The sequence below is a fragment of the Pleurodeles waltl genome, chromosome 11, assembly GCF_031143425.1.
Source record: "Pleurodeles waltl isolate 20211129_DDA chromosome 11, aPleWal1.hap1.20221129, whole genome shotgun sequence".
Taxonomy (NCBI): Eukaryota; Metazoa; Chordata; class Amphibia; order Caudata; family Salamandridae; genus Pleurodeles; species Pleurodeles waltl.
In genome coordinates this window covers 78244434-78266594 of record NC_090450.1, presented here as the reverse complement: position 1 = coordinate 78266594, position 22161 = coordinate 78244434, and the positions used below count along the sequence as shown (strand labels likewise).

Here is a 22161-nt window from a genome sequence, read left to right as displayed (position 1 = left end):
AACTTGAACCATGTTTAGAGAGTTGGCAAAATGGGAAATGTCATTCGAAAAGGAAACCTTTTAGATGCATTTGAGTATCCTCAGCATATTGCTGATAACTAATCCCTGTCTTGCTTAGTAAGACCCAAAACGTTCAGTGTGCAAAATAGAGTTGAGGCTAGGCCTGATCCCTGAAGGACCCCTTGTTTTAAGGCAGCCAGTTTTGAGAGGCATTAACCACTTTTTACCCTCTGTGATCTGTCTGTAAGGTATGACTTGAACCATTTGAGGACTTCTCCATCCAGCCTCATCAGATTTTTGAGACTGAGAAGCAAGCAGTGGTTCACTTTGTCGAAAGCTGTCAGTAAGTCGAGTAGGATCAACAGACAGGAGTTGTCTGAGTCCAAGATGAGAAGCACATCGCTGACATCCTGGAGCAGTGCGGTTTCAGTCCTGCAGCCTTGATTGAAACCTGACTGGTATTCATCTAAAACATTGTTGTATTGAGTGAGTTGCCTTGCTACACAGCCTTCAATAGGTTTCACAAGAAACAAGAGATTTGTTAAAGAGTGGAAGTTGTTGAGATAATTTGCACCTGCAGATTTTGTTTTTTAAGAAGTGGAGTGACTTGACCACCTTTGAGACAGGAATCATTCCCTGGCTGAGGTAGAGGTTCACTAGTGTTTAAAATGCTCCTGTACATAACTAAGCAAAATCTTTAGCAATATCACCCTCTAACCATAACATGGTTGAAGCATTCGGTCATGGTAATGATTTTCATTAAGTCATCCTCGTCAATTTTGTTGAAATGTTGCCATGTGTCCTTTGATTTCAAGTGGTGATCATGTTGAGATAGTGGTGAAAATGTATTACCAGCGACTGTTCAACAGATTTCACTTTGGTTTCTAAGAATTTTGCAAATTCTTCTGATTCATGAAGTTGAAAATGAAGGGGTTATTGTTATCAACGACCAGTTCAAAGAGTTGTTTGGGGCAGTTTTTGGCTAAGTGTATGAGCGAATTAAAATGAGTTGCTTTTGCATTGAAGATATTCGTTTTCTGTAGTGATCTTGCAATCCTGAGGCAGGGGAAGTTTATGATGGATTGTGATTGTCAAAATTTCTTCTATGTTAATCTCAGGGCTTTCCATTTCTTGTACGTTTTTTATTGAACTATGGAGCCAAAGGTTTTGGTCTTGTCTTTTTTTTTGTTTTGTTATTTTTCTCTTGACTGGTGGTATATTATCAAGCAGATTCAATGAACAGTAAAAAAAAAGAGAGAGATTTATTGGTTGATGACAGAGACAGGACTGATCGACTGGAATACATTCTGAGTGCTGACACCATAGTTTTGGTGTCACAAAAACCATATCATCTCCCTTTTGGTCTGGCTCCTGGTTATGGAATATGAGAGAAGCAGTGAGAAAGGAATCAGATGATGGTCAGACTATTGTACTGGTATGGGATCTTTTACTGGTGCATGCTATAATAAATATAATATATAGCTATAATTAAACCTAGGGTGTCACTTTTGGTGTGGGTAGGTTTAAGACTGCATTGGAGCAGATAGTTTCCAGAAAGAAATGTTTCTGTATTTCCGCAATGAAGATAAGTGTCTCCAAGAAAAATATTATCCCATTGGATTGATTGGTTTGTCATGAGATCCAATACATTAATCGATGAAGGCTGCATTATCATAGGGAGGAAGATAAATGGCATTTAGTCTCAGAGGGGATTTATGCTATGGGTGTGGTTCAAGAGACAGAAATTGGAAAAAAGAAAATAACTATAAGTATCTCATTGAATGTAAGGAGTTTGGTTTTTCTGCAGTGCCCCTACCCAATCACATCTTGTGTGCTGGAATAATTTGGAATGTGTAATATTTTATTATGGGAAGTATTGTTAAACAAGGTGTTTGTGGGGACTGGTCTATGTCCAGGTTGTAATGTGAACTAGTGTCTGCGATGTGCTTCACTACTTATCTATAGTTACGTAGTATACATTGCTGAAAAGTGACAGTTTTGTTATGTTGCGCGTACAGGGTTTTGGTCAAAATAAGAATAATGTTCCTGATAGTCATAGTCTTTGCTGTGAAAGAATGTTTGCTTCTGAGTGATGTACTAGCAGGCATTCTTTCGAATAGAGGTTAACCATGGGGGTAAGGTTAGTGGAAACTGTGGATAATGGACAATGAGTGCCAAAGTCTGCTGGTTGGTGGCCGATGTCTACAAGTGGTAGGTAGAATTCGAGTCTATATGGATTAGGTAGCTAAACACGTGCTACATGTATGTGCATTTGTCAGGTGCAGGGGATTGAGATTTTAAGACAGCAGTGAACATAGAGCTTAAGTGGGACATGAATACGGAACATGGAACCCAGCCAGATGTACCACAAATGTGAGACATTTACTACACCCAAAGTTACGTTTCACAGAGGTACTAATACTAAAGGACTTCGGCCCTCTAGGACAAAAATATTATTTTCATTTGAGAACATATACATTGAACCGTAGATATACTGCATGGTCTTTGTTTTAGATATGTTTCATTCTGCATAGCAAGATGTACTCTACTGATACTTTTTTTTAAATGTTTTTTTTAACTTGAAACAGTATCTACTCGGAGCTGTGCATTTTATTTTTGTTTTAAAGCATATGATTGCTAAGGTGGGTTGTGACCTTCACCAAGATGATTGTATGTAAGTGTGTGTGAAAATTATAAACTCCTGGATTACTCTATTCTGATCATCAATAAATAGGCTATTACAGGCAATTAACCACTACTAAAAAATAAGCCTCCCAAATTATAAAACAAGAATTGGCAATGTGAATCGCTCTCACCTACCTCTGCATACAACCAAGATTAATTGGCAGCAGCAATGCTTGATATACAGTAGTTATCAGTGTCAATGTTGTAGTGTCTACATTTCTGCCTAATTGTTCTAATGACCATTAGGTAGCAGCGAGGTGCAGCAAATTGGTGTTGTTTAAACATGGCTTTATCTTCTGAGATGCAGTACTATGTTCAGAGCAGGACAAATTACATATCTACCAATGGCGAAGCAAATAACTCCTTTGGGCGGGGCATAATAGAGAAAGGGAGGAAGGCAACAGATAAGAGCAAGACATGCTCGAATATAAAGAAGTACATTTCTCTAAATGTAATTCTTTTTTTTAATACTTGACAAATTACATTTTTGATTTGAAGACCGTAGTCCGTGTCTTTGACAAGTATCCTCATCAGGATCTTTTTTTTGTATAGGCTGTTTTATTGCCAGTTAATTGATCCTGGGTTAGTTGTGTATTGGGGTTTCTTTGCTTGTTGGGTTGTACTTAGTTTTTACTCAGATCCTATATTACAAATTATGCTGGTTTTCCACCCTCTGGTTGTTAATTAGTGTGTAGCATAAAAGGAACAAGCACTTATATACAATCTAGACTTTTCATGGACTTTTGTTTCGTTCTTTAAACAAAGTATTTAATTAACAAGCATTGGCAGAGCCAATCAGCCTCTAATTAAAAATGCAGAACTTTTGTTACTTTGTCAGTGATTTTTGTACAGCTCTTGTGAACACATCCATGAAGACACGTCTGCATGCATGGAATGCAATATCGCAATGCGTTTCTTAAAGAAAACTCATTCTGAGGTGGGCCGCAGCACATTGTGATGCATGCTTGCGTATTAACATGTGCAGCAGTCCTCAGTTTAGTGTAAACAGTAAATCAAAATGTATAAAAAATCATCCGGTAGTGCACATTATACAGAGTGCAACAAAAGAATGAAAGTGGATCACCATAACGTTGCATGTCCCTGTTAGCTGCAGTCTTTTTTGAACAGGCAATGGGCAGGTATTTCAGGGTGTTCAGGAGACAAATTACAGTATCCCACTGCAAATTAAAGTTGTTTCCATTCAGTGCGGGGCAGAGACCATCCTTCCTATGGGGGCTCTCAGTGAATGCGCTGCGTTGGTGAAGCTGCAGGGTGAGGTTTGCTGAACTGTATTCAGATAATAAGATGAGGAGTGGATGATAGTAACAAGCAATGCAAAGGGAGAGTGTTGTGATACTCCTGAATATTCAGAGTAATGATTTTGCAGAAGGACTGGTAGCTGAATAAATACTGGTCTGAGGTTTGAGTTGTGAATGTTTAGTGCTCAGGTGCTATTTCCGAAGAGCTGTGCACTATAAAATACTTTATTATGGCAAAACCTTTAATGGAAGGTGATATGGTTTAGTGGGTAAACAGATGACCTTTAAGATAACTGGGTTGTAATCCTGGCTGCAGCACTTACCCGCGTGGCTAATGTACCTCAAAATGTAAATGTGTGATGTAAACATGTAAAAAAAAAAAAAAAAGTCACTGTGCTTTGTGTTGTTTCGGGCATTCACCATTACATGTTCTCATTTCACCTACTTATTACGTCCTAGTTTTCTGTGGTGGTATTTCCTTTAACCCTATACCATACGAATGATAGAAACGAGCTATACAAATGCTGATAACATGCTGTTCACACTTGGCTGGTCCTTTGAGGTAGGCTCTCACTGTTCCAAAATAGGAAATTATAAAAAAAAACATGTAATCTTCCACAGAACCTGTTTCTGTGTATTAGTAACCTGATAAAGCATGCTACCAGTGCCCCACCTGTAACTGTTCTTTAATTTAAACCACATTTACCTTTTTGTGTGGGTCGTCCTAAACCACGAGTCTTTCAACCTTTTCTGTATTAAGTGCTACTTATGTTCTATGAAAATACTCCCAAGCTACCAATATTAGAGATGCAATAGTAACAACATAAGACAGGATTACTCTACTAGCCTGTAGATCATCAACAGCTAATCAAGGTGATAATATTAGTAGTAAGTGACCCCCAACAGTGTTGGAATTGCATCACTCAAATATCAGCTTTAAATATGTTTTGAAAATTCCACCATTTTTCGCCAACATTAGCGTATGGGTTCTGAAAAACCACGTGTTTTCCTCTTGAATGCATACTTTAAAAGTTTGGTATTCATATATTAATTCAACTAAGCAAAAGCTCTAACTTAGTTCAATGGGTTGCACTCAGGAGAGCTACTTACAGGTAACTGGATAGATACTAGTAGCTTATGAGCTATTTGTCGGAGAAGCCTGCTCTTAACAGTATTGAGCTAATACCACTGCTGTCCCTGAGTACAGAAGATGCTGCTAGAGACCAACAGCTGTACACCCCTTGTTGAATGCACCACATGAACAGCACATACATCTAACTGTATTCTTGTTAACATTGGTTAGAGGTAGCAACAGGAGGGGTGCCTTTAATAGACAATGCTGCCCTTCCTTGGGTTAAGAGCTATTGGCTCGTGTAATAATATAGGCAACAGTTACTTTCTGGTCGAGGGAGGTGGACGGAAAGGGCAAACTATAGGAGAAGCAACACGAAGAAGGGGACTGTCTAGAGGTTAAGTGCAAGGGAAAGCAACACAGAGAGCGAGTGGGAGCAGGGCCCGAGTGAAGGGGGGAAGAGCGCAAGAAATCACATGCACTCTCATGGAGCTCTAAAGGAAAATTAAAAAAAAGTAGTTCCCTGAATGCGAGCAATATCAGCAGAGGAAGCTTACGCGTTAACCAACTAGAGCACTGTGAGGCCTAAATACTCCTGTGTGGGACAAACACAGCAGGGTAGAAAGCCAAGGAGCCAGGAGAAGCTAGACAACAAAGTTATCGAATGATGTGCAAGTGCTAAACAAAAGCCATCACTATGTATATTAGATACAATTGGTCAGGGGTCACAGGCGGCACAAACTGTCTGAGACTGTGCTGAGACCTAAAAAACATGAAAATTTAATGATGGCACAAAATGTTCAGTGGTAGAGTGATTTGCTTTTTTTCAAATGTTAAAAAGAATAGTATTATGAAGGAGCACATTTAGTTTTTTTTCTTCAAGATATCATTCCAAATTAAATGCACAAATGCTAGTGCACTGCTTTCAATTATGAATGTATGTAATATGGTGTTGGTTTCTGTTTATATTTTATTTTAAGAAATACGTGATATTGTTTTCAAATTTCTATTTTAGGAAATGTATTTGGGGAAACAGATCAATGAGCTATGCATCGACCACAGGTACTGAACACTTACCCATTTATTTAATCTTGTGCTTGTCTCATGTTGATACAAATTGCATTGGTAAACCTTTAAAAAAAGTATATGCTGGTAAAAGATGCTTTGCATTTTTAGATTAGATTATGCCAATGTGGTACTTACCTAAAACTGGAGTAATTTGAAGAAATCACAATAAAAATCGAATTTTATGCAAATAAATGTTTTATGACTTACTCTTAAAATAGAAAGAAGCAAAATCGAAAAAGTCCTCATCGCAAACAGAGGAGAAATAGCCTGCCGAGTAATGAGGACAGCCAAGAAGATGGGTGTGCAATCAGTAGCGGTTTACAGTGATGCAGACAAACACTCCATGCATGCAGCAATGGTATGTCATAGGTACTCTTAAGTGAAGCACTGTAAGCATGTATGTCGGATCTCTGTTATACCACTGGGAAGCGCTTTTGAGGGTGGCCTTGTCAGTCATTAGTAAGGCTCACAATATAATTGTCAAGATCTTCATTTGTGGGGCTGGGTGTAGAGTCTTTAATGACCATGAAGAACTGCAAGTTCATGGCCCTCAAAGTGGGACTATTTCTTAGTAATGTGTGCTTTAAACACTTGCGTAAATGGGATGCCTATCTGTCTTAAAGAAATATGGGTGCTCCGCTCTCCTATCTTTCTCTGAATTCAGGGAGTAAACTTTTGTATCCTTCCTGGCTTTGATTAGACCCTATAGTGTATTTTTGTTTCAGGTGATTCGTGTGATCATATGGCTTCTGATGGATACAACTACCTGTGGATTCCTCACCTTATGAATTCGTCCTTGCGTCAGCGTCCGACGGAAAGTCTTCTTCCTAGCTGTCCACGTCGACGAGGACGTCATAATGGCACGGCTCCACGTGACTCCGTCTGACGTCCACGCGCAAATAAGAGGTCCTCGTCGGCGTACTGACGTCAGTTTTCCTTTTTTCCATGCCTTCGACGCCAATGTTTTTTCTTCCTGGCTCGTTGATAACTGTAGCGTTTTTTGGTGGTTACAATGTCGCCTCCAAAAAAGTCCGGTTTCAAGACGTGCAGAGAATGCGGGGGTCAGATGTCAGTGACCGACCCTCATTCTGATTGTATTTGGTGCCTTAGTTCAGAGCATGATGTGGAAGGATGCTCTTCGTGCCAGAGCATGAATCCTAAAGCTCTGAAAGAGCGTGAGGCGAAGCTTTTCCTAGCTAAAGTGAAGAAGATGGGCCATAAGAAGGATTCCTCCCATGCTTCCCCCAAAAAGCATAAGAAGCGGCGTCATCATGACTCTCGGCGCCGGTCGGAGCGGAGCCGATCGAGGTCTCTGTCTTCTCGACGCCAGAAGACATGGGAGATGAGCCCTACAGTGACGCCTCAACCCAGGAGTCCGGAGTTGTCGCCGGCACCATCTGTTTTTGAGGTCGTTCAACATAGTCCTCAATTTTCGAGAGAGGCTGATGTACAGCGGACCCCGGCTCAAGGGGCGGATCCGGCTGCATTTTTAAATGCAATGTATGCCGTGTTTCAATCCATGGCCCCTGTTGGTGCACCGGCGGGTCCCACGGGGCCATTGGCGTTTGATTTGGGCACGCCGGCGCCGTACAAGGCAGCCCCATTCATGCCCTTTTGCCCTACGGAGACTGTCGGATCGGCGCCGAGGGTTTTCCCTAGTGGGAGTTCACCACTTGTGATGGTAGATCCATCTTCGCGTCAGCCGACTCCATCACCGTGCCATCTGACGTCGATGGTGTCTCCTTCAAGACAGGCTCCATCGCCTTCCTGCCAACCGACTCCGCGGAGGTCTTCTTTGGACTCCATGTCGGCGCCGGGTGAGACTAGGAGTCATCCATCTCTTCCTGGGCCTTTCCGAGGTTCGAAGTCGTCGGCGTCGATGGACGGCTTTTGGAGGAGGAGAAATATAGACAGCTAGAGGAAGGAGAGATTGAGCCTTCGGATGAGTTCCAGGGTCTAGCCACTGCAAGCAGTCTGGATACTTCCCCTTAGTGGGACATTGCGTCTCCAGGGGAGTTTACTGAAGAGGCCGCTTCCTTCCATACAGTGGTAAGGAAGGCAGCAGAGTATCTGGACTTGCCTTTGTCTGTTGCAGAGGTGAAGACTAACCTACTCACAGAGGTACTGCATCCTTCTGCGTCCAGTGCTGACCCTTTGCTGCCTTTCAATGAGGCTTTGACTGAGCCTATATTGGACTTGTGGAAGAAGCCAGTGACTACTCCTGCAGTTGACAGGGCAGTGGCCAGGAGACATAGGGGCGCACCAGGGGATCTGTTTTTTCTGTCAGAACATCCAACTCCGGAGAGCTTAGTAGTCCAGGCGTCTTGCTCTGCGAAGTCTGCTCCTGGAACATTCCCTGGAGTCCCGACTGATAGGGAGTCCAAGAGGATGGAGTAGTCTTCGAAGAAGATCTTTTCATCATGCAGTTTGGCGCTTAAGGCTACTAATTCTACCTGTGTGCTGGGCAGATACGTCCACGCCCTTATGGACTCCGCTAAGGAAATGGCAAAGGATCTTCCTCAGGAGATGCAAAGGTCGTTTGGATCCCTTTTTATGGATGCGCAGGCGGCTGCACAACAAATGATACAATCTGGCCTGGACACTTCAGATTCGATAGCCAGGGCCATGGGAACATCTGTGGCTACTAGGAGCATGTCTGGTTAAGGTCCTCTGGCTTTTCTTCAGATGTCCACCATTTGATGGGGAAAAGCTGTTTGGGGACAAGGCGGACTCTGCCCTTGAACGGTTTAAGGACTGTTGGGCGACAGCTAAGTCCTTAGGTTTACAGACCTCTGCTACAACATCTTATAGACCCTTTCGCAGGTTTCAGGGGTTCACTCGTGGCTCTGCCTTTCGGAGGTCGCAGTCCTTCGCCCAGCAACCTGCTAATCCACCCTATCGTGCCTTTAGAGGGCGGGGTAGGGGTAGAGCTAGAGGTCCAGCCCAGCATCTGTCATCTTCATCCTCCTCTTCCGGTGGACAACAGCAGAAGCAGCCCTAGTTTTCCCCACTTTATCACCCATACTTCTCCTGTAGGGGGAAGAATGAGTCTTTTTCTACAGAAATGGAAGTCGATTACAACAGACTCGTGGGTGCTAAGAATTGTGGAAAAAGGTTATGCTCTCCCCTTTCAGGAGCTCCCTCGTCCCTTTCCACCCCATCCCTCCTTTTGGTCAGAAGACCATCTACTGTTGTTGCAACAGGAGGTTATAACCATGTTGGCAAAGGGCGCTATAAAGTTGGTGCCGTTGCAGGAAAGGGGTCAGGGGTGTTATTCAAGATATTTCCTGATTCCTAAACTGGACGGTCGTTTAAGGCCAATCCTAGACTTGAGGATTTTGAATTTGTTCCTCAAGCAGGAAAAATTCAAAATGCTGACCCTAGCGCAGGTACTATTGGCGTTGAACAAAGGAGACTGGATGGTGTCTGTCGACTTGCAGGATGCGTACTTTCATGTTCCGATAATCAAGTCGCACAGGAAGTATCTCCGGTTTGTGGTCGGAAGGCAACACTACCAGTTTGCAGTCCTTCCGTTTGGACTTACTTCAGCACCATGGGTTTTTACAAAGGTGATGGCGGTTGTGGCAGCACATCTCAGAAGGAGGGAAGTAGCGGTTTTTCCCTACCTGGACGATTGCTTGATCAAAGCCAAGTCTCCGGAGCTTGTGTTGTCTCATCTGCGAATGACAATTCAATTGTTGTTGGATCTGGGTTTTTCTGTAAACGTGCCCAAATCTCACCTGGAGCCCTCTCAACGCCTCCTGTTCATAGGGCAGTACTGGACACAACATTGTTTCGGGCCTTCGAAGGCAGTGGTTCCAGCACGGAGGAAATCTCAGGGATTCAATAAAGATCTCCGAGGACGCTGTAGCGGATGTTCATTGGTGGACAGTGAACTGCAACCTTTCCAAACAAATCCTGCATACTTCAGGATAAACAGTTGCACTGCAATGCAACAAGCATGGTGAAACATGGTTGATTGAAGTAGTTGAGGTTTTAGTTTGTGAAATATCAGAGTCCAAAGTTCAGTGATGGTTGATTATCATTCTGTTCCAAAACAGAATAGCTACATAGCACCGCTGCTGTGATAACTATATCCCATGTTACTTGTTTGAACTGGTTTTATTTCTTTAATAAAAGAAAAATGAGAATTGCACATCCAGCGGTTAAAAATCCATTAATCAGACTGGAAAACAGTGAACTGAAGAGCAAATGGTTGGGATCAAACACAGTCTTAAAGCAAGTCGGTAAACTAAATCTTTTTCTTTTACAAACCTGAGTTCTATTGTGTTTGTATAATAGGAGATGGTTTGCAAAGGGTCAGCAAAGTGACCTGGAAACTGAGGCCCTCATTACGAGTCTGGCGGTCCTAGGACCGCCAGACTCACGGTGGCAGTCTGACAGCCACATTCTGACCGCGGCAAAAGCGTCACTTTCCGTCTGCCGGCACTGGCACTTTTTCACCGGCAGATGGCCTGGCGGTGCCGGCAGTCTTAATCCGCTTGGGCCGTGCTGCAAGCAGCGTTGCCCTGGTTATTATAACTCCCATGTCCACCAGCTTTTTCACAGCGGCGGAGATGGGGTGCTGGGGGCCCCATGAGGTCCCTGCACTGCCAATGCACTTGGCATGGGCAGTGCAGTGGCACCCATGGGCAGCCTCATTGCGCTTTTCACTGCCTGAATTACAGGCAATGAAAAGTGCGATAGGTGCTATTGCACCAGACACACCGCACCATTGCCGCCGGCTCGATTACGAGCCGGCATCAATGTTGTGGGTAGTTTCCCACTGGGACAGCGGGCAGAAACTCTGTTTCCCCCCCGCTGGCCCAGCGGGAAACTCATAATAGGGCCAGCGGGTGAAAGACCGGCCTGGCGGTCTTTCGACCTAATAAGTTTGGTGGACAGCCTCCGCCACTGCCAAACTCATAATAAGGCCCTGAGTCTGTAAGAATCCTTTTAAATCGTAGATGAGGAATGAGCTGCTGATAGGGAAAAACGTTTCTACCTCTGCGGTTAAAACATTTTTTTGCATTAGCATCATTACAAGCTTGTTTAATTTTAACGTGCATATTTATCATGTGTATGTTGGGCCAAGGCATACTTTTAACCCCTTCTGTGCCCAGGCCGTAATGGTAACCATTACGTCCTGTGCACAGAGCCCAGGGGGGGCATTTTTTTAGGAAGGCCTTTTCTGCCCCCCCTGGGGGCAGATTGGCCTATTATTAGGCCGATCTGCCCCCAGGGGGGGCAGAAACCTCTAGGCACCAGGGACCTTTTTTTTTTTTTTCTTTTGTGATGTTTTCTTTTTTAGGTGGGGAGCGATCCCTTAGGCAAGGGTCGCTCCCCTACGGGGCAATATATATTGAGGCCATTTCTGCCCCCCTTGGGGGCAGATTGGCCTATTTTGATGAGGCCAATCTGCCCCCAAGGGGGGCAGAAACCATTAGACACCAGGGAGTTTTTTTTTTTTTGCGCGAATTTCACGCAACGGGAGCGACCCCTTGGGCAAGGGTCGCTCCCAGGGGGGGGGCATTTTTTTTGGGAAGGCCTTTTCTGCCCCCCCTGGGGGGTAGATCAGCCTATTTTGATTTGGCTGATCTGCCCCCAAGGGGGGCAGAAACCACTAGGCACCAGGGATTTTTTTGTTTTTCTGTTTTACAGATGGGGAGCGACCCCCTTGGACAAGGGTCGCTCCCCTGGAGGGGCAAAATGTATTTAGGCCATTTCTGCCCGCTTAGGGGGCAGATCGGCCGATTTTAGGTCAATCTGCCCCCAAGGGGGGCAGAAACCACTAGGCACCAGGGATCTTTTTTTTGCGCCGTCACACAAGGGGAGCAACCTTGTATTCAAGGGTCGCTCCCCGGGGTGGTGAGGGGGTGGGAGAGGCAAAATTATTTTAGGCCATCTCTGCCCCCCCCGGGGGCAGATCGGCCTATTGGTATTAGGCCGATCTACCCCAAGGGGGGGCAGAAACCTCTTGGCGCCAGGGCAATTTTTTTTTGTGTGTTTTTTTTTTTTTTTTTTTGTAGAGATGGGGAGCGACCCATCAGGCAAGGGTCGCTCCCCTGGGGGGCAAATTGTATTTAGACCATTTCTGCCCCCCTTGGGGGCAGATTGGTCGATTTTAGGTCAATCTGCCCCAAGGGGGCAGAAACCACTAGGCACCGGGGATTTGTTTTTTGGCGCCAATGTCACGCAGGGGGAGCGACCCCGTAGGCAAGGGTCGCTCCCGGGGGGGGGGGGGGCAAATTTATTTTAGGCCATTTCTGCCCCCCCCCCCCCCCCCCCCCCCCCCCGGGGGCAGATCGGCCTATTGGTATTAGGCCGATCTACCCCAAGGGGGGGCAGAAACCTGTAGGCGACAGGGCAAATTTTTTGTTTGTGTTTTTTTTTTTGTTTGTTTGTTTTTTTTAGAGATGGAGAGCGACCCATCAGACAAGGGTCGCTCCCCTGGGGGGCAAACTGTGTTTAGACCATTTCTGCCCCCCTTGGGGGCAGATTGGTCGATTTTAGGTCAATCTGCCCCCAAGGGGGCAGAAACCACTAGGCACCGGGGATTTATTTTTTGGCGCCAATGTCACGCAGGGGGAGCGATCCTGTAGGCAAGGGTCGCTCCCCTGGGGGGCAAACTGTATTTAGAGCATTTCTGCCCCCTTTGGGGGCAGATTGGTCGATTTTAGGTCAATCTGCCCCCAAGGGGGCAGAAACCACTAGGCACCGGGGATTTGTTTTTTGCCGCAATGTCACGCAGGGGGAGCGACCCCGTAGGCAAGGGTCGCTCCTGGGCAGGGGGGTTTGGGGGGGTGGGGGGTCAAATTTATTTTAGGGCATTTTCCCCCCCCCCCCCTCCCCCTGGGGCCGGCTGAGCTAGAGGCCAAAATCCACAGGTAGGCACTTTGCAAAAAACACCTCTGTTTTCTGTGAAAAAATATGTTGTGTCCACGTTGTGTTTTGGGCCATTTCCTTTCGTGGGCGCTAGGCCTACCCACACAAGTGAGGTACCATTTTTATGGAGAGACTTAGGGGAACGCTGGGTGGAAGGAAATTTGTGGCTCCTCTCAGATTCCAGAACTTTCTGTCACCGAAATGAGATGAAAAAGTGTTTTTTGGCCAGATTTTGATGTTTGCAAAGGATTCTGGGTAAGAGAACCTGGTCAGAGCCCCGCAAATCACCCCATCTTGGATTCCCCTAGGTCTCTAGTTTTCAAAAATGCGCTGGTTTGCTAGGTTTCCCCAGGTGCCGGCTGAGCTAGAGGCCAAAATCCACACGTAGGCACTGTTTTCTATGAAAAAATGTGATGTGTCCACGTTGTGTTTTGGGCCATTTCCTGTCGCGAGCGCTAGGCCTACCCACACAAGTGAGGTATCATTTTTATCGGGAGACGTGGGGGAACGCTGGGTGGAAGGAAATTTGTGGCTCCTCTCAGATTCCAGAACTTTCTGCCACTGAAATGTGAGGGAACATGTGTTTTTTTTAGCCAAATTTTGAGGTTTGCAAAGGATTCTGGGTAACAGAACCTGGTCCGAGCCACACAAGTCACCCCATCTTGGATTCCCCTAGGTCTCTAGTGTTCAGAAATGCACAGGTTTGGTAGGTTTCCCTAGGTGGCGGCTGAGCTACAGGCCAAAATCTACAGGTAGGCACTTTGCTAAAAACACCTCTGTTTTCTGTGATGTGTCCACGTTGTGTTTTGGGGCATATCCTGTCGCGGGCGCTAGGCCTACCCACACAAGTGAGGTATCATTTTTATCGGGAGACTTGGGGGAACATAGAATAGCAAAACAAGTGTTATTGCCCCTTGTTTTTCTCTACATTTTTCCCTTCCAAATGTAAGACAGTGTGTAAAAAAGACGTCTATTTGAGAAATGCCCTGTAATTCACATGCTAGTATGGGCACCCCGGAATTCAGAGATGTGCAAATAACCACTGCTTCTCAACACCTTATCTTGTGCCCATTTTGGAAATACAAAGGTTTTCTTGATAGCTATTTTTTACTCTTTATATTTCAGCAAATGAATTGCTGTATACCCGGCATAGAATGAAAACCCACTGCAGGGTGCAGGTCAATTATTGGCTCTGGGTACCTAGAGTTCTTGATGAACCTACAAGCCCTATATATCCCCGCAACCAGAAGAGTCCAGCAGACGTAACGGTATATTGCTTTCGAAAATCTGACATTGCAGGAAAAAGTTAGAGTAAAACGTAGAGAAAAATTGATGTTTTTTTCACCTCAATTTCAATATTTTTCTTTTTCAGTTGTTATTTTCTGTAGGAAACGCTTGTAGGATCTACACAAATTACCTCTTGCTGAATTCAGAATTTTGTCTACTTTTCAGAAATGTTGCGGTTTCTGGGATCCAGCGTTGGTTTCATGCCCATTTCTGTCACTGACTGGAAGGAGGCTGAAAGCACAAAAAATCGTAAAATGCCAAAATTGTGTTGAAAAATTGGGTTTTCTGATTCAAGTCTGCCTGTTCCTGAAAGCTGGGAAGCTGGTGATTTTAGCACCGCAAACCCTTTGTTGATGCCCTTTTCAGGGGAAAAACCACAAGCCTTCTTCTGCAGCCCATTTTTCCAATTTTTTTGAAAAAAACGAAATTTTCAGTGTTTTTTGGCTAATTTCTTGGCCTCCTTCTGGGGAACCCACAAAGTCTGGGTACCTCTAGAATCCCTAGGATGTTGGAAAAAAAGGACGCAAATTTGGCGTGGGTAGCTTATGTGAACAAAAAGTTATGAGGGCATGAGCGCGAACTGCTCCAAATAGCCAGAAAAAGGCTCGGCACAGGAGGGGGAAAAGGCCTGGCAGCGAAGGGGTTAAACCATCTTTGTGGAGAGTGATACAAAGTGATAAGACAACATTTGGTGATCATAAGACAGGAATCATTGCTTGGGACACTATGATAAGAGGAACTTAATGGGGAAGGTGTTCCTTAATGGCAGTCAGACTGGAATGTACAACTCATCACTGGCACAGATTACAGTGTGTATGTGGTCTCTGTTACAGAAATAAATATATTATACCTAGAATCTGGTATGGTTGCTGTGGGGCCAAGTCCTTGCAGCAAGATCCGTTCATCCATGTATCTGGGAGTAGAAAAACACAGATAGACTGACTTGCCATTACTATTGAAATAAGTAAATCATTCTTGAAGACTTTATGAATATTTATGGCCATGCCGTGTTCCTGCTGTGTATAATTCTATATTTCTCAGACAGTCCATTTCTTTGTGATTATCAGAATTTAAATATGAACCTTCATTATCAAATGTATCCTAAACAGACAAACCAATCAGTAATTTGTTTAACAGTATGAATGTCGCATGAATCTGAAAATAATCAGCAATTATTACATATTTTTATGGCATTTTTTAAAAAAAGTGTTGAATTAGCATTTTCCCAGCATATCCCATGATCTGACAGAGGAAAATTTTCAAATTACACCTTCCATCACCGGCTACAAATTGATATTCACAGCATCATGATCCTGATGTACTGTGTGAGAAGATACAACTTTTTGCAATTTATGAAACTTCATAGTGTCAGCAGGAAAATAGTTCCTATTTATCAAGAGCCAAAACTGTAATACGCATAATAAGACAACATTTCTTCTGCTGCCTCCTAGGGAGATCAAGATTGGGCATATACCTATATACTCCAGGGAGCATCTCATTTAGAATACAACCACCTAACACTCCCTCTAGGCAGATTTTTTTAATGCTTTCTGGACTCTCAGATTATGAAGCCTACTTCGTTCTGCACTCTATATCTTAAGAGGATTGTTTAATCATACCAGCGAGATAGTCTACAATTCAATCGTAAAAGTGCAAATATAGCAGTCATACTACCAGAGCAGACATATTATCCATGAACACCTTTGCAGCAAATGCAGGACCATTGTCTGAATAAAAGGAATTAACTGCTCCCATTGCTACTAGACACTGAAAGTCCTTTATCACCACTTGCGCACCAGTATTTATTTGTGGCCAAACCCACAGGAATTTAAAGCATGAATCCACAGCAACTAATATACATTTATATCAGTTACTACCATTGATTAGCCCCACATTGCGGACACCACCACCCCTTACCCCCAAAAAGGGCAATCTGAAATGGTTAGGATACCTGTGCTGAAATGGTTAGGGTACTGCAACAGTAAAATGTTTTATTCGTTGACTGTACATATTTTTTAGTTTGTCCTGTTAAATAATGACATCATTATAGTTTCTTTAACATTGATATGGTAGCACTTATGTCTGCATGTGTAGACGCTATATCCCCATAAGCTTTTCTCCTTTTAATATTGCTGGAATCACTGCCAAAACAACTGTGCCAATTTTGGTTTGAGATCGAGTTATCACAGTTTTACCTTTAAGGTATATACTGCTTTTTTTTGTAGCTAAGTCTGCTGCACAGTTCAGTTTAACACTAGTTCTCTAGCTTTTATAGGCCATGGTGGGCTATACATGGATCATAGGAAGTTTATCTTGGAGGACAGCCTCCTTCCCCAAAACTACTTTTCTTTTACTCCCCATTTTAATTTGAATCCTTTTAGGTGATTAGGCCTTAGAATGTACAGTATAACCTTAGACACAGAAGGCTGAATACCACACTATTAGTGTGGGAACTGAATGATCAGCCTTCTTTATTGCAAGTGACAAGGCATGTATTGCTGTGAAGTGGAGTCACCTAGTTAAGTCTGCACGTATAGTTCTAAAGATATTTGTATTTGACAACACATTCCATTTTGTGCATAGCTTAGCCACCAGTATTCTGTCACCTTGGTGGCAACCAACTCCATTTTGAGTACAGACTCTATTCTGTACGTAACTTAGCTTTAAACACCATGCAGGTATTTTTCTGTGCACATGTTATGCAATGTGTTTTTCTCTCATGCTTTCACTCTGTGTGCTCTTTGTCATCAAGGGCTAGGTCATAATATGGGGGGTCAGAGAGATAAGGACGTACTAGGATGATATTTATGGTACGGCAGGGTACGTTTTCGTTTTGGGAGAGCTCCTTTTTATCCTGGCCAACCTGTTTTTTTCAAAACTTACCTGAAGTAGCCAGCGTTTGAATCACAACTCACTGGGGGGGTGAAAGGGGGGGGGGGGGGGTGGGGGGGGGGGGGGGGAGTTCTAGAATTCTCCACCCTGGCTTGTTTAAGGTATACAAGAGACCGAAACCAGATTGACCGGAAATGGACTGGACTCTGGCTGGACAGGGAAGCTGGTACCTGCTATTTTCCCTGGAGGGTAGTTCTCTCTCTCTCTCTCCATGGTCGACTGGGTTCATGATTTTTGCTGGCAAAGAGATGAAGCAAATTCAAGTTTGCCCCATGGTGATGAATTTTTCCCTTTATTTTCTGCTTTGCATTGTGCTTGAAAATTATAAATATATATACACACACATATATACATAGATTATAGATTGAAGTAGAATAGCCTTAGCACATGTATTCAGGATTATTATGATTTCATTGCAGTGATTATTTTTTAATGTACACCTTTGACCTTCTGCGGACCTTGCAGAGTGCCTTAATAAATGTAATTCTCAGACTGAGTGTCGTATTTCATAAATTCCTTTCAGTGTTTCTGTATTTCCTCTTGGTCTGTAGTGAAGCAAAACAGTAGCGCCTTGAGGTCCCCACCTTCAAAAATTCCCTGCACTAAAGTACAATCTGAGGAGTGTTCTGTGTAGTGCCGACCATAGGCTGTTCAGAGCCGTCCTTGTAGAACATGCTCTTGGATACTTGTATGGGCAAGATGCTTGGAGTCTGTGGCAAATCTTAAATATATTGCAGAAATTCTTGTGTCCAGAATGTGGGATCATGTTCCAACTTTATATCAACAGCATTTAAAGAAGAAACAACACTGCACTGCAGTTACTGTTTTCTCTGTGGGAATACAAAAGCTGTGAAGTACAAATGTGATTTGTACGTTACAGGATTTGTCTTACCTTTATTGAAAACTACATAAGTGTAGCCTGAATTGCTGGGAACAACCCTAATTACAAGGTATATTTTGTTAATTCTAGTTTAGAAATGTTTTATCGCCAACATGTCTACTTACAGTCCATGTAAGATAGCCATGTACATTTCTATCCAATGCTCATCAGAAAATGTAAGCAAAATCAACTCATACAAAGGCTTCACTCTTCATTAGACGTGCCATGTAAGCTCGCCCAACATTAAGAAATCTTGTTAGGGCTTTTGTTTTTATTAACCTATTTGAAGGTTGTAAAAAGCCAAAGGTTTACTCTCGCTGGATAACTCCTGCATATCTAAGAAAAATGACATTTAAATACGCAGTTTTGTTTCTTTGTAAAGTTAATTTCATAACCATCCGAGTTAGTAATGTCACTATCCTGTATACCCTAGTCAAGTCATTGTCTTTGATGTAGTGTCATTATTCTAAAATGGTGCCTCAATATTTCTGTAAGATCTCCAGTATTGTTCCTGAAAACAAATCAGGACTATTCTTATAGTCCATAGACAATCTTGTATAGTAATCTAGTAATACTGAAACCTATTTGAACAAGAAAACGGTTAGATACTGGCTTTGTGGCATTATGTTTTAACTGAAAACTCAATTGAAAATGTCCTGGGTTGTTCTATATTTTTTCTCACTAGGTTCATCATTAATCCTGTGTTGTGAGCATTTTATACAGCAGGGGTAGGTGTACGTATTAACATTTCTATGATTTAATACTGTTCTGTATGATCTGTCAAGCTAGTAAAACAAGAAAAAGAGTGGGGTTCATTGCAGAACTGCAAGGCAACATAATACCTTAGTACTGTAGTTGGTCTTATTAGCTTTTATGTTGTTTAGCTTCTAACTTCAGAGGATATTAAGACTGCACTTGATCTCACTCTTTTCGGTAATGACATGTGGAAATGAGACTTTGTCCACCTCTGTTCAAGGCTAGAGCCTGTTTTAAAGCCCACACGAATATTTTTCACTGAGCTCTTCGGGTACTAAGGAGGAAAAAAATACCTACATTATTACCGCCTCACTTTGGGGTGCATACCTTATAAATATTGGAAGCCTGTCATTCTCTCCTAAGATTATAGCTTAGTAAGTGCAACCAGAATATTGCTGTGTGGTATGTCTCTCTCAAGTTGTATACGTTTTTTAGTTTGAGTCACCACAAGATGTTTTTTTAAAGCCTCATCTCTGGACTTACTGTATGTATTGCGGTATGCACATTTTGTGCTAGTCTGTTAGAAATGAGTCCTGTTAAAGCTGTTTGTAGGACACATTGTCTAAGCTGCATTTAGACAGACAATATTTAATTCAGTAACCCTGTTACTTTTAGGAGTGCAGACATTTGAAATGCCAGGATATAATTTATCCCTAGTCAACATGGACCATGTGGCCTGTCATTGCACAGTGAGCCCCTTCTAATAATCTGCGGTGTGTGGGATAGATAACCCCCAAAACCTGCCTAGTGATCTTGGTAAGTTAAAGGGACTTCCAAGTCATGGTGGGGTACATAATAAACTAGAACCTGAACTGATTTGTATGTGTGAGAGTTCCGAGTGTTGGGATCTATAGCATCAAATTCCATCCCTGAGTAAAAAGAAAAATTGAAAAGAGGTATGCAGTGTTTGCCCTTGTGTTAGGGACACTTTTACGAATGGGTTCTCTAATTGGCAGTGGTTTGCACCCCGTCCAAGTAGGGACCATGACTCTAGTGAGGGTACAGGATTCACACAGCTAAGGTAACCCCTGCTCACCCGCTTGGTAGCCTGGTGCAAGCAATTAGGCTTATCTCAAATGCAATGTGTGAAGTATTCTTACACACACACACACTCACAGTAACGCAAAGAAAACACCACAAAAGGACTCCACGCCACTTTATAAAAATAGCCAATATTTATCTGAGTAAAAGAATGACAAATCCAGTTCAAGCTAAGATACAAATTTTTAAAGACTTAGGGGGTCATTACAACCCTGGCGGAAGGTGTTAAAGCTGCGGAAATACCGCAAACAGGCCCGTGGACAAAAAAAGGGAATTATGACCCTGGCGGAAACCGCCAACAAAGACAGCCACTTTAACACACCGCCCGCCACGGCGGTACAGACAAACAGCGCGGCGGTCACTGCCAACAGACAGGCGGGAGACAATGTACCGCCCATAGTATCACAACACACCAATCCGCCACCTTTTCCGGGGCGGATTCTCCGTGGATAAAAACACGGAGGAAACAGCTTTTGCTATGGGAAAACGCTCACCTGAACACACTCCACGAGGAACGACGACTCCATGGAGCCGGAATTCCAAATCCTACCTGCCCTTGTCTTTCTGCTCCTCTACGACCAACAGCGACGTAGGCGCAGAAGATACCGGTGAGTACTGCATCTACGACACGGGGGAGGGGGGAGGCAAAAGTTAGGGGGACACCCACCAAACACCCCCACCCTCGCATATCACAACATACACACCAATGCAGTCAAAAATATCACATGAACAACCCACAATCCTCCCGGAAGAATGCAAAGACAAAGCGAATTGCGGTCAAACATTGTAATGTGCCAATATACATGTCATACACAAATATACTGATATATATCTCGAAATCTGTCATAATTATATATACAATACAAGAAGTAGTGCAGATATGTACACAACAATGTCCGTGCACCAACAGTCCAAAAATGCATGGGCGAGGCCCACAATAGATACCTGACCATAATCGGAGAGAACACTGCCGGGGCATCAGATAGAAACACTACCGGCACCTCAGGGGGAAGGGAAGGGGGGGCACCTCAGCCACATGAATGCAAAGCCAGATCCACGACGGCGCCATGCCCACTGTGCCATCCTGGGGAGTGCAAAGCCACAGTCTCACAAGTCTCTACAATGGGTGGTTTGCCCACTGTGCCATCCTGGGGAGTGCAAAGCCACAGTCTCACAAGTCTTTACAGTGGGTGGTTTGCCCACTGTGCCATCCTGGGGAATGCAAAGCCACATTTTCGCAAGTAGATGCAGTTCTCTACTGGGACTGGTGCCCAGACTGGATGAGTCTCCCCGTGAAAGTTCCTGTCCTTTCACTGTCCCAGCTGCACATGGGATAAGGATGCCTGATGTGGCGGCCTATTCATACCCACACAGTGTTTGCCTTGTTCAGCGGTCTTCACCATGGCAGTCTTTGCCTTGTTCAGCGGTCATCACCATGGCGGTCTTTGCCCTGTTCAGCGGTCTTCAACATGGCGGTCTTTGCCTTGTTCAGCGGTGCTTTGCCATGGCGGTCTATGGACTGTTCAGCGGTCTTCACCATGGCAGTCTTTGCCTTATTCAGCGGTCTTCACCATGGCGGTCTTTGCCTTGTTCAGCAGTGCTTTGCCATGGCGGTCTATGGACTGTTCAGCGGTCTTCACCATGGCAGTCTTTGCCTTGTTCAGCTGTCTTCACCCTGACGGTCTTTGCCTTGTTCAGCGGTGCTTAGCCATGCCGGTCTATGGACTGTTCAGCGGTGCTCTGACATGGCGGTTCGGATACTGACATTGGTGTGTGGCATGACGATCTCCACACTGGACATTGGTGTGTGGCATGACGAACTCCACACTGGACATTTGTGTGTGGCATGACGATCTCCACACTGGACATTGGTGTGTGGCATGACGATCTCCACACTGGACATTGGTGTGTGGCTTGACGTTCCATCATTGCCCAGCGGGGCTTTGGGATCCTGGTCCCTCCTGGGCTGTGACTCCGGCGGTGGTCTCCTGACCAGTAACGATACTTGGGCCCTCCTGGGCTGTGACTCCGGCGGTGGTCTCCTGACCAGTAACAATGCTTGGGCCCTCCTGGGCTGTGACTCCGGCGGTGGTCTCCTGACCAGTAACGATACTTGGGCCCTCCTGGGCTGCGACTCCGGCGGTGGTCTCCTGACCAGTAACGATACTTGGGCCCTCCTGGGCTGCGACTCCGGCGGTGGTCTCCTGACCAGTAACGATACTTGGGCCCTCCTGGGCTGCGACTCCGGCGGTGGTCTCCTGACCAGTAACGATACTTGGGCCCTCCTGGGCTGTGACTTTGGCGGTGGTCTCCTGACCAGTAACGACGGTGCTGGC

General features: G+C 44.3%; 1 protein-coding gene across 2 annotated transcripts in view; it reads left to right on the top strand.

Moving 5' to 3' along the window:
- The window catches only part of MCCC1 (methylcrotonyl-CoA carboxylase subunit 1), a 127776-nt gene that overhangs the window by 7651 nt on the left and 97964 nt on the right, over positions 1-22161 (top strand). For both annotated transcript variants that reach the window (XM_069213104.1, XM_069213103.1), the window contains exons 2-3: positions 6032-6078; positions 6303-6442. In XM_069213104.1, the coding sequence (XP_069069205.1) occupies positions 6032-6078; positions 6303-6442 (187 nt within the window). The remainder of the gene's footprint in view (positions 1-6031; positions 6079-6302; positions 6443-22161) is intronic.